This window comes from Pelodiscus sinensis, chromosome 11 (genome assembly GCF_052426305.1).
Source record: "Pelodiscus sinensis isolate ZL-2025 chromosome 11, ASM5242630v1, whole genome shotgun sequence".
NCBI classification, from domain to species: domain Eukaryota; kingdom Metazoa; phylum Chordata; order Testudines; family Trionychidae; genus Pelodiscus; species Pelodiscus sinensis.
This window is the reverse complement of record NC_143062.1, coordinates 49,414,496-49,428,651: the sequence shown is the minus strand read 5'-3', so window position 1 is coordinate 49,428,651 and position 14,156 is coordinate 49,414,496. Positions and strand designations below refer to the sequence as shown.

Below are 14,156 nucleotides of genomic sequence, written 5' to 3'. Positions count from 1 at the left end.
AGCAGCTTGTGGACTTGCTCTGGGTTTAATTTTCTATTGGTGCACATGAAGCCAAATGGGGCCTGATGTGTTGTAAATGGGCATTCTCGTTGAAACTCTCGGCCCACAAAATGCTGGTACGTGTAAAGCTGTGTGCATCTGCCTTCAGCTTTGGTTTGGTGTATGCACAATTCTATGTGTACCCAGCTGCGGCATGGCTAGGACAGGAAGAGTGAATGAGGTGGGTCCCATCTTCCGGGGGCGGGGGCGGGGGGGCGCAATGAAGGAGGCCGGGGGAAGGGATGGAAGGTAGGGAAGATCAGATGTGCAGGAGGACTCCAGTGCCACAGGAAGAGAGCAGGAGGGTTCCAGTAACCAAGAAGGGGGCAGATCAGACGAGGGGCCTATACTCCTCCCCCCGCCTTTATTGGTCAGCAGGCACTGGGGCACACCGGCTACAGGCCCGGTGGTGACTTGAGCTCCGTCCTCCCTTCCAAACCTCCCTTCTAAACCTAGCCCTGCCCTAACTGCTCCATGAGGCCCCTCCGCCCCCCCTCTCCCCTCCCGGCCGGGGCTGGAGACCAGGGCAGCAGTGTGTGGTGCCAGCAGGAAAGCATTGAGGCTGGGCCGACAGAAACCCAACTGGGTCAAGAGTCCCAGCCCGCGGAATCGTGGGGCCCCCACCCCGATTTGGGTGGGCCTGGCCTGGCGACGCTAACCAATATTCGTTTATGTAAACATGTAACCGCTCAGTAGTTTGAGTAGTTCCATGTTTACATGCAGCGGGGAAGGCGGGAGCCAGAGCTCGCGGGAACCGGTTTTGAATATCTACACTGCAATAAGAGCTGTAGCAGTGACTCCCCGACCCTGGGGCACATGGCATAGGGGTAAAAACCAATGGTGTAAATGTTCCCCCTTGGGTTCTGAGCCCACCCCCCTTGCTGGGCTTCAGAGCCCAAGTGGGGCATGTTTACACTGGTCCTTTTCGCTCATAGCGTGAGCCCTGCAAGCCCTCGTCAATTGTCCTGAGCTTTGAGAGTATGTCTGCAGTGTAGTTAACAACTCCTTGCTGAGCCAGTTGACTCCAGTTAAGGGGCTGTTTAATGATGGTGAAGACATTCAGGCTCAGGCTGTAGCCTGAGCTACCCTCCTGCCTCACAGGTCCTAGAGCCAAACCTCTACACCACCATTAAACCGCCCTTTCCCCCGAGAGCCTGCGCCAGCTGGTGCAAGCCAGCTCCTGCTTCTTAATTACAGTGTAGACGTACTTAAAAGTCACTACCCCATTTTTGTTTCAGGCTCAACTTACCCAGAAGAAAGTCTGTAGGAGACTCAGGGATTGGCCTCCAGTTTTCTGAGTTCTACTACGATGTCTTAACCTAAGGTCAACTTTCCGACAATGTAACGCAATCCAATTCCATCCTGCAGTTCTGTGAATCAACACTTGAGCTACTTCTTTGGCTTCGATTGCCAGAACTTTTCAGCAGCATTCCACAGTTGCCTAACGTGGCTGCTCTCTGATTTAAAAATGCAGAAAGACACTTAATTATAAATCTGTGCGGAAGCCTAAAACTGCATATATTCATAAGGATGTCAAGTTTTAATTGCATAAATAAGATGCTGACTTAAGCAAATGTTCAATTTCACATTAAAGGAAGAGATTTGTAAAGGCCTAGATTTACATAATTTAATTTTCTGCACAGGAGATACTGAAAATCAATAGCATGATTCATAGCCATACCGCCGAATTGCCACGCTGCGTCTTGGGCTGCTCGGGCTAAGAGTACAAAGAGTTCTCCGATTGATTTTAAGTTGTGGGTGCTGACTTGGAGTGTTTCCCTGTAGAATCCCCACACTGTAGACCCAGTCTGTCTCCTGTTTTGCGGTAGAGCCTGCCAGGGCCTGGCAGCTGTGGATTTAGGAGCAGAACTTGACCTCTCATGGAGGTGGCTGTCCATCATCTTTCTTCCAGGTGAAGAAATGCAGATTTCCCTGGAAAATCTGTCTTGTCTGCTGTCATGTCTCTTGTGGCTATGCATGTTCAAGGGAGTCAGGAGTGCCTACCTCCCTGTCGTGAGGCATTGGGTGACCGATATTGCCAGTGCACATGTCCCAGGACACGTGGTTCCAAGTCAGACCTTCCTGCCATTGTTCGGAACCACCAACATTCTTTTCCTGTTCCCCGGCTGCTGCCTCTTGTGAGGGCCTGCCAGCTGCTTTGCCTAAACGTCTATCCCACAGTCCCTCCTTGTTGAGTTCCATGTCACTCTTCTGACTCCCACAGATGTCTTCTCCTGCTCCTGGACACCCTGGCTCTCTTGTCAGCAAGAGGGAGGAGAGGAGGTAGACAGGAAGTGCGGATATGACCTGTTGAATCCAAACCTTGCCACATGGCCCCTGGCTCTTCAGTTTAAGCTGAAGCTTCACACTTGGATCCTGCAGGGAAACCAGGCATTTGGCATCTGCATGAAAAATACTCGGAACTTGCAATTGTCACTCGGTAACACAATTTGTCCAGATGGTTGTTCCAATGGGCCTGGGGGAGCCCTCTCCTATGTTTTGGGGTGAGTCTTTTCTGCCATTCCCACGGCCACAGAACTTCCACTTGGTCCCAAAACTTACTGTGGCCGTGCTAGGGATAGCAAATCCCGCTGAATTGGTGAACCGGTTAAACAATACGTGTAACTGGTTAACCAATTAAAGGTGGGGGGGGGCGATCCAACTTGGCTGGGCTGGAACAGCCTTCCTAACCCTCCCCTTGCCCGCTGCTGGGCTGGACCCTCCCGCCCCACCTCAGCTCCGCTGGAACCCCCCCCTCTACTCCACCTCTGCTTCCGCTGCAAACATGGCTGGAGTACCCCTGCCATCCCTCTCCTTTAATTGTTTAACCAGCTCATCAGTTAAATGGGATTTGACATCCCTAGCATGACCACACTAAATTTTCTCCACAGGGTTCAAGCAGCCCCAGGACCAGAGTGGGCAGGGAGCTGCTTCAGCTCCCACCGGTTAATCGAAACCTGTTAACCTTTCACGTCCCTAGGTCATGCTGCAGAAATCAATCGGCCCTGCCGTAGAGTGAAGCTCTTGGCGGTGCTGTGTAGACAGGGAGCCCGAGTACGTCTGCTACTGAAAACCAGCCAGCTCCACTCACCTTCGTACCAAGCAGGTATTAGTCGGGTATCAGGGCAATGGGAAGAACTGAATAGACCTGCCTATACTTGGTGTTCCCGGACGGTTTGCTCAAGCCCCGCCTTGCTGTGCTTGGCTAGAGAAGTGACGGGCATGCAGCATCGGTGGTACGGCTGCTATATGCGGTAACCTTTTGTACACCTAACTGAAGTTAAGTACTGGGAATTATTTAATTAGTACCTTGCTGATTTAAATAACTGAACCGCGACCAGTCAGAGAGAAATTGCTGTTGAGTCACACGATGCTCGGCTGTGTTTTCAAATAATGCCTAGACAGTTCTCGTTGCCTTCCCAAGCAGGTTTTATTTTTGTGTGTGCATTTATTATAGGCCGGGGGTTTGCAGCGGCGGTGTGTGGTGACAGAGAGAGGCAAATTCCATTTCAGACTAGCTTCCTGACATTTGTGAACTCGGACAGCTCAGATTTGATTCAGTCAAGTGGATGGAAGCAGTACACGCAGTATCTGCATGTGTAAAGTTGCCCCTTTGGGAAAGCTGAGCATTTCTTTAAAAGGAGAAAAAAGCAGGTGTTAACTATAACAAGAAAAAGGCCTGGAAGCACTTGGTGGCTCCCTCTTTTGTTTCAGTTGGTGGGTTCAAGTTCTTCACTTTATGAAAGCAAACCATGTTAGCGGTTCCTTCTTCATGAATCTCTTTGCTGCGTGCTGGTCATAGGGTTGTACATGAGGTGGCTTCCTGACACCTCCCCTCCGTCTTCTTGGCTGGAAGGTTGGGTCTGTGTCCTCCATGCTGGGTGGGATGGAGAGCTACTGTCGTGTGACGTGCCTTCCATGAAGTTCTCAAGCCGTCATCCGGATAGCCAGTTAATCTCCACCTTGCCAAAGACCTCTATCCTGTTAGAGAGGGTACTCCTGGGCCACTGGAGGACTGCCTGGCTGGGGATTTTAAAATGTCGCTTGGGCTGTAGGGGAAGCAAGTGTAATACAGTATCTGAAGCATCGAGCTTGATGCCATAGGTATCTCAAGAATCTGGCTACACTCTGTGTTTCCTGTAGCAACTACTGTTTTGTGCACACCTAGTAAAGCAAGTCCACCCCGACCCTTGGAGTGGCTAGACAGGAAGTCTGTCAACGGCCTAAATGTCCAGAGCAGATGCTCTACTGGTGTAGGTCAGCGTAGCTCCATTGCAAACACCGAAGCTAACCTGTTGTGCGCCACACGGGGGCATGTCCGCAGCTCTTCAGATTGTTTCGTTTTTCTTAGGAAAGGGCAGGGAATGTGACTGTTCTCTGGGCACCCAGAACCATGAGTCACCTTGTTTTCCTGCTTGCCTCCAACCAGCAGGAACCTTCCCTGCGCTTCTCTGGGTGGGGTGGAGGGGCCAGTTCTCGGATATCACTGGCCTTTTAGTCACTCCGCTGGGTTACGCTTGTCTTCGCCTTGCGCATGGTGTCCCTTTGAATTTTGTCCCTATGGGACCCATACCCTGGCACTGGCTGCTCACAAAACTGCCCGGAGGGGCATTGTACCCCTGTTGACTTGTTTTACCTTCAACCATTGCTCCTGGATGACACACAGCGCTTGTGAGCCCTTAAAATACAACAGAAGTCGGCTTATGGAAGAAAGGGCCAAGCTTTAACTAGCCAGGAGAGGGAGTGATGACAGCCAGCAGATATGGCACAAGCCAGAATCAGGAAACGCAAACCTAGGTCTGCGCTTAGGGGGCTGTTCCCTTTCCCCGCTAATAAAACAGGTCTCCTCATTTTCCCCTCCCCCGCACCAATTTCATTCTCTTGTGGAGTTGTCCGGCTTCCCAGGATTCGGTTTTTATTTGTCCATCCCCACTCCCAATATGGCTTCTCAGAGACGGGATGCCGAGTGCCGCCTCCTGAAGGAGGTTTTTTGTTTCTCCTCACACGCAAGGTAAAGCCTCCTACCCCTTTGCTTCCTTCAGGAGCTTTCATTTGTTTTCTGGTTGCCCGATAGTTTTCCACTGAAAGACTTGGGACTGCACAAAGCTAATTAACATTGCATCACCAGCCAGCCAGGGAGGGGTGACAAGAGCCTCTTGCCTGAACATATTGACTCTGGTGACTAATTATCATTATTCCAAATCCTGAACGCTTATTTGTAATGTAAATATACTAGCAGATTTACCCGGTGTTCCCCAGGTCCTTCCAGGCATGGGATTGGGGGGGGGGGTACAGGAGTCGGGGCATCGCCTTGGAGATGTGGGGGGCTCAGCGCAGAAGGCTCAGAGGTGGGGTGCAGGAGTCAGGGTGGGGGGGGTTGAGGGAGGGTTCAGGATAGGGAGTTGGGGATGCAGGGAGTGTGAGAGTGAGGGTTGAGATTGAGAAGGGCTCAGCGTGGGGGTGCAGGAGTCAGGGAAAGGAGTTGGCTGGTTCTGACTAGTCCCTGTGGGCTGGTGGGAACTGTTTCCTTCTCCTGGCCTGGGACGGGGGGGCAAGAGGGGCTTTCTCCCTCCTCCTGCTTACTCCTGGTGTGGAGAGGGGACTGGCAGGGCCTTTCTTTCTCCCGGAGCTTGCCAAGGACTTTATCCCTCTCCCTCCTCGCTCCCAGGGAGTTTGGGGTGGAGTGGAGGGCACTTACCCAGTCGGGTAGCAGGCAAGATGGGGGATCTCAGCTTCAGCTGGCTATTCTTTTGGTGGTGCTGCTGCCCCTAGTGGACACTGTGAATATCGCATCCCTCCAAACAGCCCCTCCCTGTCCATGGAATGGAAAACATTCCCATTCCAGGCACTTCCTGTTTTCCTGGCACAACCAACCCCTGACTCTGCTTTAAGCGAGGAGAAGAGGAGATTGCATTCCAAATTCGGTGGTCCTAGCTCTTACCCTTCAGGAGGTGTTCTTGAGCAAATGGACTCACAGACAGATGGATGCACAATTCTAAAATAGATTGTTCTTTAAATGTTACCTGTACGTTCGTCTCCTCAAGATTCATAACCATTGCAATTTAGGAGCTCTCTATTGACATCTTTCAGGTTGTTCCTTATGGATAAACTTTGTGTGTGTGTGTGTGTGTGTGTGTGTGGCGCATTTGTCAGGTCTAAGGTGAGAGTTGTTGGCAAACCAATCGGGGCACGTTGCCTAGGAATTTGTATCACAGTAGCCCAATAGTCTCTCGTCAGAGAGTATGCCTGATTCAAGGCTCTGTGTACACACGTTTCTGTAAACCCAAGGTCTGGGTGGATGTTGTGTTGTCTTCTGTATTGTATGGCTGTAGCACTAATCACAGAGGAGGATTCCATTTGGTTAGGTGCTATTGTGTAAACACAGAATAAGAAGGCAGTTCCTTCCTGAAAGCATAACCCGCCTTCTCCCCTTTCCTCCAATGGCATTGGCATCTTGAACATCCATCACTTCCTTCTCTCCTCATTGCACCTCCCCTCCTTCCTTGGAAAGATCGTTGTTCAGAAGCAACAAAAACCTATTCTGAAGGTAACTCAGTCATTGGGGTTTCCCAGTATGTCCTGGCTCCTGAGTCGTCTCTTTAGATTGTGAACCTTTCTGGGGTAAGGAGTGTCTCTGTTCGTGAACAGCATCACACCCTTAGAGGGTGAACTTCATTTTCCTAATGGCGGCTGTTCTCTTCTCTTCTCAGCTCTGACTGAAGGCTACGTTGGCTCGTTGCATGAAAACAGACATGGTAGTTCTGTGCAAATACGGCGGCGTAAGGCCTCGGGGGACCCTTACTGGGCATACTCAGGTGAGTTGACTCTCTTGGTATTGGAATGAAATGTGCCTGTGCCAATCTCCAAACTACTTGTTTGAAGCGATTGTTGTATACGGTTTGTTGTTACAGCCCCTTCAGGAACGTGAAACGGGAATTGGACTTCTGTTGTGCGAGCTTCATTATTTCTGTTTTCGCAGTGACTCCCTTGAGAAGCTAGCAGCTTGACTGACCTATCCTGACCTTGAGTGTGGAAGGCGAGATGATGGTTGCATAGCTGGCTCCTGTGGGGAGCTGCGACACTCCCCCACTCACTGGCCACAAAATGGCAGTGAAGCGTTGTGATGTTCTTGGAGGGCCGAGACTGATAGTTTCCTTGGTACCCCCTGCTCCAGCAAGAGTGAGATTTGTGGTGCCTAATGGGGTGTCAGCCCCCTGACACCTCCAGTCTGTCAGCCACCAAAGCAGTGTAGGTTATACCAGCTCTCCCTTTGCCTTGTAGGCTAACAATCAGTGCACTCCATCACTGAGCCTTTTGGAAGCCTTTCCCTGTAGTGATCAGCCACTTAACTTTTGAACACTCGGCCATACCACGTCTGTTGTTCCCAGGGGAACATTACGCACATTGAATGGTTCAGCTCTGATCATCTCCTTAAATACTGCCACCGCACTGGGATATGTTTACAGTGAAAAGGATCATAAGTTGACTATCAAAGCTCAACATTCTAGAGTAAGGACTATGGTAGCTGAGGGGTTACAGACTGCACAAAATCAAGATTAAATTTACTTATTCAAACAGGTTGGCCAAAGTTGTCTCTCCCCAAATGTCCTTTTGCAAAATTTTCAACCAAGCCCGGTTGCGATCCTGTTTTCAGGGATGCAGTTTGATTGCCTGATTGTTTCCTATAGCTGCAGGATAAAGGGGCAACTTTTGTGTCATCTGCTTCTACCCCCAAAATTCATGGTTTGCACTCCAGCTCAGGAGAATTCATGTGGCTTATTTATCCTGTTGTTTTCACGTATCCTTATTCGCTTGGTTTAGGATACAGAGAAAGCAGAATTAGGTGGATCTTTTGTTGGTTTTATTGGCTTGGTAAGAAAGGTCTAAGATGGGGTCTCAAACTCCCGTCCTGTGGGTCGTCTCCCGTCAGAGCAATCTTGGGATCCAGCCCATGACTCCCGTTGGGCTGGGGAGGGAAGGGGATGTTCATTACTGGCCCCCAAGCCCTGCCTCTTCCTGCCATTGTCCCACCCTCTCGCACCATGGCACCCCATCCCCCAAGGACCTGGCTTCAGAGATCAGTAAGGGGGCTGGTGCGGTATGACGGTAGCGGTTGTGCCTCCCCGCAGCAGCAGGAGCTGCAGAGGAAGCGGAACAAGTGCACTTGCCTTGTGTGCGCCGTTTCCCTGGCGGCTCCTGCTGCCGTGAGGAGTGCGGCAGTGCACAACTGCGGCTTCTGGGTGGTGCCAGACTCCTCCCCTTCAGTAATCCTGGAAGCTCAGCACTTGGGGGGTGGTAACACACAGCCCCCACCCCCACAGGGATCATTGGTGACCCCAGGCTAAGAAAATCCTGCCATCTTGGCTCAATTTTGAGACTACTTGTCAAGATACAAAGTAACTTGTACCAAGCCACCTGCTTGTGCAATTTTTGGGTAGTTGCAGACTTGCTCCTGTTCGTTTGCAGACCAGCTCTTCAAGAAGAGGGGAAAAGGAGAAAAGAAAAACAAATCAGGTTGGGAGCCAGGGTTTTGTTTGCAGAAAGTGTTTCCACACACTTGCTTCTTTCTGAGGGTCCATTGTGTTATTAATTTCGCATAACTTTTTTCAGAAGAACTTGTGATGTATTTAAATCATTGGATGTTGGTTCCACAGTATATAGAACTGGATTTATCTAAAGGATACAGTTGGTTTTCTAAGTACTTGGAATACTGATGTCAGCCAAATAGGAAAATTATAACCTGCATAATACTGCTAATTCTGCTCGCAGTAATAAATTATCACTTTCACGGAAACGGCATGACTAGGTTAGCATTCATCCATTAATATACAGAAACATCAGGTGTCACATTTCCCTTTCATTTGATGTCATAATCGGAGATGCTGTCTCATTGGCAAATAAGGCCATGGAAACAAAATACGCCTATGTCAAATGAACTCTAATTTCTAATAACTTTGAGAATACCGGCTAATGAAGAGGAAAAGGCTTGACGCTAGTTTTGCTTCTGTATTGGATTTTCAAGTAAATAATCTGATAGTAGAAGCAATCAAATCAAGGGAAAAAAATCTGTATTTTAAAATGGATGGTCTGTCAATTCTTATCTATCCTCTACCAACTAGACAAAAATTACAGGTTAAATGGCATTTGGCATGTTTCCTTGCTTTTAGTTATCTAAAAATGCATTTGGAATATTCATTGCCGCCAATAAAAGGAAAATGCTTCAAGAAGACAAATAAAACACTGTTGGAATGAGTTTGCTGTCATAGATATGAAAACTCTGAGCCTGAGATGCTGGGTTTTGTTTTTAATCAGTCCTACAGTTTATAAAATGTCTCTGCATGTGACAATGTTCTAAACTCAACATCATGACTATTCAGTTTTTTCTTTGACTAATATTGCTTATCTCCAGTAAAAACTCTTACCAACCACTTTAAATACATGTCAGTGTAAAATATATAGACCTGATTTTTAATTGCACATTATCTATTGGCTTTTTTGCTCTATTGTGTCTATCGATAAATCTCTTGCTTCTATAGGGAAAATAGCCAATCTGTTTTGTTTTACAGAGAACAGATAGGGCCTCCTCAGTCGTCAATCTCATGCAGTTCTACCTGATTAGTGTTATCTAATTAGAACCCCTTTGTCACTATTGCTGATAACAGAAGTTAAATTGGGAAATAGAGGCACAAGAACAGCGGTACTGGCTCAAACCAATGATCCATCTAGGAGCCTGTCTTCTGACAGTGGCCAATGCCAGGTGCCTTGGAGGAAATGAATAAGAACATGGTATATTTATTAAGTGATCAATTCCCTATCACCTAGTCCCAGTTTCTGACATTTGGAGAAATAGGAAGCCCCAAGGCATGAGGTTGCATTCTGAACTATCTTGGTTAATGACCATTGATGGACCGATCCTCCACAAACTTACCTCACTCTTTTTTTTATCTCCATTGTACTTCTGGTCTTCACAAATTGCGGTGGGTATGAGTGTCATCGATGGACTGTGCATTATGTGACATACATCCTGAAGGTTGTTTCAAACGTGCTACCTAGTAATATAATTGGGTAACGCTGGTTCTTCTTATGTGAAGGAGTAAAGTATTATTCCCCCCTCCCCTTCATGATTTTATGGATCCTGTCCTAGCGTATCCCCTTCCCCCTATCTTCTCAAAACTGCATAGTCAAGACTTTGAAATCCGCTCATATGGAATTTGTTCCATATCTTTAGGGAATTTTTTGGTTACCTTTCTCAGCTTTTTTCTGATTTTAATTAATCTTTTTGAGATGGAGTGACGTGCCATAGGTATTGTGTACACACCATGGACTGAAAACATATAGGGCTCGTCTACACTGGCCCCTTTTCCGGAAGGGGCGTGTAAATTTCATGAGTCGTAGTAGGGAAATGCGCGGGGGATTTAAATATCCCCCGCGGCATTTAAATAAAAATGTCCGCCGCTTTTTTCCGGCTTTTAAAAAAGCTGGAAAAGAGCGTCTACACTGGCCCCGATCCTCCGGAAAAAGTGCCCTTTTCCAGAGGATCTTATTCCTACTTTGAAGGGCACTTTTTCCGGAGGATCGGGACCAGTGTAGACGCTCTTTTCTGGCTTTTTTAAAAGCCGGAAAAAAGCAGCGGACATTTTTATTTAAATGCCGCGGGGGATATTTAAATCCCCCGCGCATTTCCCTACTACAACTCATGAAATTTACATGCCCCTTCCGGAAAAGGGGCCAGTGTAGACGTAGCCACAATGCATTATGTTATTTTCTATTGTCTATCCCTGTTCTAATAGGTCCTGACATTGTCGGCTTTTTCTTTGGCTGCCGCTGCGCATTCAGCAGCTGTTTTGAGAGAAATAGCCCCCATGGCTCCAAGATCTTTCTTGAGTAGTAACATCCGATTTTAGAGCCCATCATTTTATAAGTGTAGTGGAGTGCATTACTTGCACTTACAACATTGAATTTCATCTGTCATTTTGTTGTTCAGTCACCGAGTTTTGTGGGCTCCTTGGTAATTCTTCACAGTCGGCTTTGGGCTTAACCATGTTGAGTAATTTTGTATTGTTGGCAAAACTTGCCTTCCGACTTCTCACCTCTTTTTTTTCAGATCATTTATGAATATGTTGAACAGCACAGGTCCCACTACAGATCCTTTGGGGACCTCCCATCTCTCTCTCTCTCTCTCTCTCTCTCTCTCTCTCTCTCTCTCCACTGACCATTTATTTCTAGCCCCTTGTTTCCTATCTTGTAACCACTTACTGGTCCATGAGAGGACGTTCCTTCTTACCTCATGACACTAAGATTTGCCCATTGGGGAGGTGAGAGCTTGTGAGTGTCAGCTGACGGGGATGCTGAGCATGTATTTGTCCCACGTCGTGTGGGATGAGGCGGAGGCTACTTTAATTCCTTCCCCCCCGGTCTTGGACTGTTTCATGCGTGGAGTGTGGTGGAGCAGTTTGCCTGGCTTTCAGGTGTGATGTCTCTTGGGCAGAGATTTTTGGCTGTGGTTAGGGTGGCTAGGTTAAGTGATCAGGCGAATAGAGATTGGTTTTCCCTGTGTCGGGGGAAGAAAGTGTCCTTAAGCTCTTCTGTAGACGTAGCCTGGAAAAACACTTCCCTTTTCATTCACAAATATCCAGACCACGTCCTCTTCTCTTCATCATCGTAGAACCTCCCGGGGGCAACTACAGCAATTGCTGGGGTCGGGGGAGTGCCATTAGTAATTTACTTTCAGACATTTAAGCTTCTTTTAATGTGATGTAACAGTTGGAGGCAAGGATGGAACGTTGCATGTCCTCACTGTTACTGTCAGCAGCATGCAAGCCACAGTGTTGATGGGCACTGTTTGCTCCACGGAGACCCCACAGATCTATGTGGCTCTTGCTTTTAGATTGAACAGCTCTGTTGTTTGATACTAAATTCAGTGAGAAACCCTGATTCTTTCCATGCTGGAAGGCACTCAGGCCTCGTCCACACTTATCCCGAAATCAATGCTCCAGAGACCCATGTGCCAGAGTTTGATTTAGTGGGTCTAGTAAGGACCCACTAAATCGACCGCTGATGGTGCCCCCATTGACTCGAGTACTCCACAAGATCAAAGAGTTTCTCCCATCAACCTTCCACAGTGAGGATGCTGCAGAAATTTGGCCGAAAGTACGTCGACTCTAGCTATGGTATTCTCACTGCTGGAATTGGGTCTCTTAGGTTGAGTTTCTCCAGTAGTCTAGACCTGTCCTCAGAGTGGTGGCAGTTCTAGGCTAACACATTTGGTGACTGGTCATACGGCCAGATTGGAGAGCTGTGGGCATAACAGGCCTGCTGCCGTGCACAGGGCAAGGGGGCAGTTACAGGGGCAGAACAGGTCACCAGGGACTCTTCAATAATGGGTCTGCCTGGAGGGTGGCTTGCTGAGCTGGGACTCAGGAGATATGAGCTCCATCCCTGGCCTCATGAAAGACTGGCCAATTAACCGTGGGCAAGTCCCTTCACGTAAACCGGGAATAGCTCTTCCCTGCCTCGTAGAATGCTGTGAGCACAAACAGCCACTTCAGATTATAAGGCACTCAGGGTATGTCTACACTACAGCACTAATTCAAACTAACTTAGTTCGAATTAGTTAATTCGAACTAAGCTAATTCGAATTAGTGCATCTAGACTTAAAAACTAGTTCGAATTAGCGTTTTGCTAATTCGAACTAGCATGTCCACACTGAGTGGACCCTGAACTGAGGTTAAGGATGGCCGGAAGCAGTGCCGGCAGCGCATCAGATTAGGACTTAGAGCGTGGAGCTGCTGCCTCAGGCTAGCCGAGGGCTGTGCTTAAAGGGACCCGACCCCCACCCCGGACAGACAGTTCTCAGGGGTTCCCTGCTTGCAAAGCAGTCCTGGCTTGGAGTGCCCTGAATGCCCACACTCGGCACATCACAGCACTCGGCCATCAGCCCGGCTGCACTTGCCGCAGGCTGCCATCCTGGGGGGGGGGGGGAGGGTCAATCAAGGGGCTTCACCCCAAGGAGCCCGCAGAGCCAGCCCAGTCCTCCACATTGGGGGCTCGTACCCCATTCCTCCCTCACCTCCTTCCACTTACCCCTCCCTGGCCCCCCTTCCTGATGTACAAAATAAAGGACACGTGTGTTCAAAAATAGAAACTCTCTTTATTGAACAAAACTTGGGGAGACTGGGAAAAGGAGGTGGGAGAGGGGAAGAGAGAGGGTGGGAGAGGGGAGGGCAACTAAAATGATCAGAGATTTGGAACAGGTCCCATATGAAGAGAGGCTAAAGAGACTGGGACTTTTCAGCTTAGAAAAGAGGAGACTGAGGGGGGATATGATAGAGGTCTATAAAAGCATGAGTGGTGTGGAGAGGGTGCATAAAGAAAAGTTCTTCATTAGTTCCCATAATAGAAGGACTAGAGGACACCAAATGAAATGAATGGGTAGCAGGCTTCAAACTAGTAACAAAGTTCTTCTTCACAAAGCAAATAGTCAACCTGTGGAACTCCTTGCTGCAGGAGGCTGTGAAGGCTAGAACTAGAACAGAGTTTAAAGAGAAGTGAGATAAAGTCATGGAGGTTGGGTCCATGGAGTGGTATTAGCCAGGGGGTAGAAATGGTGTCCCTGACCTCTGTTTGTGGAAGGCTGGAGATGAATGGCACGAGACAAATGGCTTGGTCATTGTCTTCGGTCCATCCCCTCCAGGGTACCTAGTGTTGGCCGCTGTTGACAGACAAGCTACTGGGCTAAATGGACCTTTGGTCTGACCCAGTACGGCCATTCTAAGCTCAGGGCTCAGGGTCGGGGGTCTCATTGGACCACCTTGATTTTCATGCAAACCTGCTCCTGGGTGGCCAGGCTGGCAGCTCTCCTGCCCTAGACGGCCACTTTCCTGTGCCTAGTGCAGAGGTCTTAGATGAGGTCCACGATGTCTGCACTAGACCAGGCGGGCGCCCGCCTCTTGCGTACCTGGGCAGGCTCCCGGGAGCCGCCAGCCTGGTCCCGGGAAGAGGCGGAGGGCTGGGTGGCAGCGGGTGGCTGGCTCGTGCCGTGCCAGGTGCAGGGTCTGCTGACTGGGTGCTGGCAGGCTTGCACCTGTCACGGGCACCGAAGCCAGCCCGTGCCCCTT

General features: G+C 49.0%; 1 protein-coding gene across 5 annotated transcripts in view; it reads left to right on the top strand.

Moving 5' to 3' along the window:
- The window catches only part of PTPRG (protein tyrosine phosphatase receptor type G), a 659,416-nt gene that overhangs the window by 135,308 nt on the left and 509,952 nt on the right, over window positions 1-14,156 (top strand). For all 5 annotated transcript variants that reach the window (XM_075938464.2, XM_075938462.2, XM_075938461.2 and 2 more), the window contains exon 2: window positions 6,750-6,854. In XM_075938464.2, the coding sequence (XP_075794579.2) occupies window positions 6,750-6,854 (105 nt within the window). The remainder of the gene's footprint in view (window positions 1-6,749; window positions 6,855-14,156) is intronic.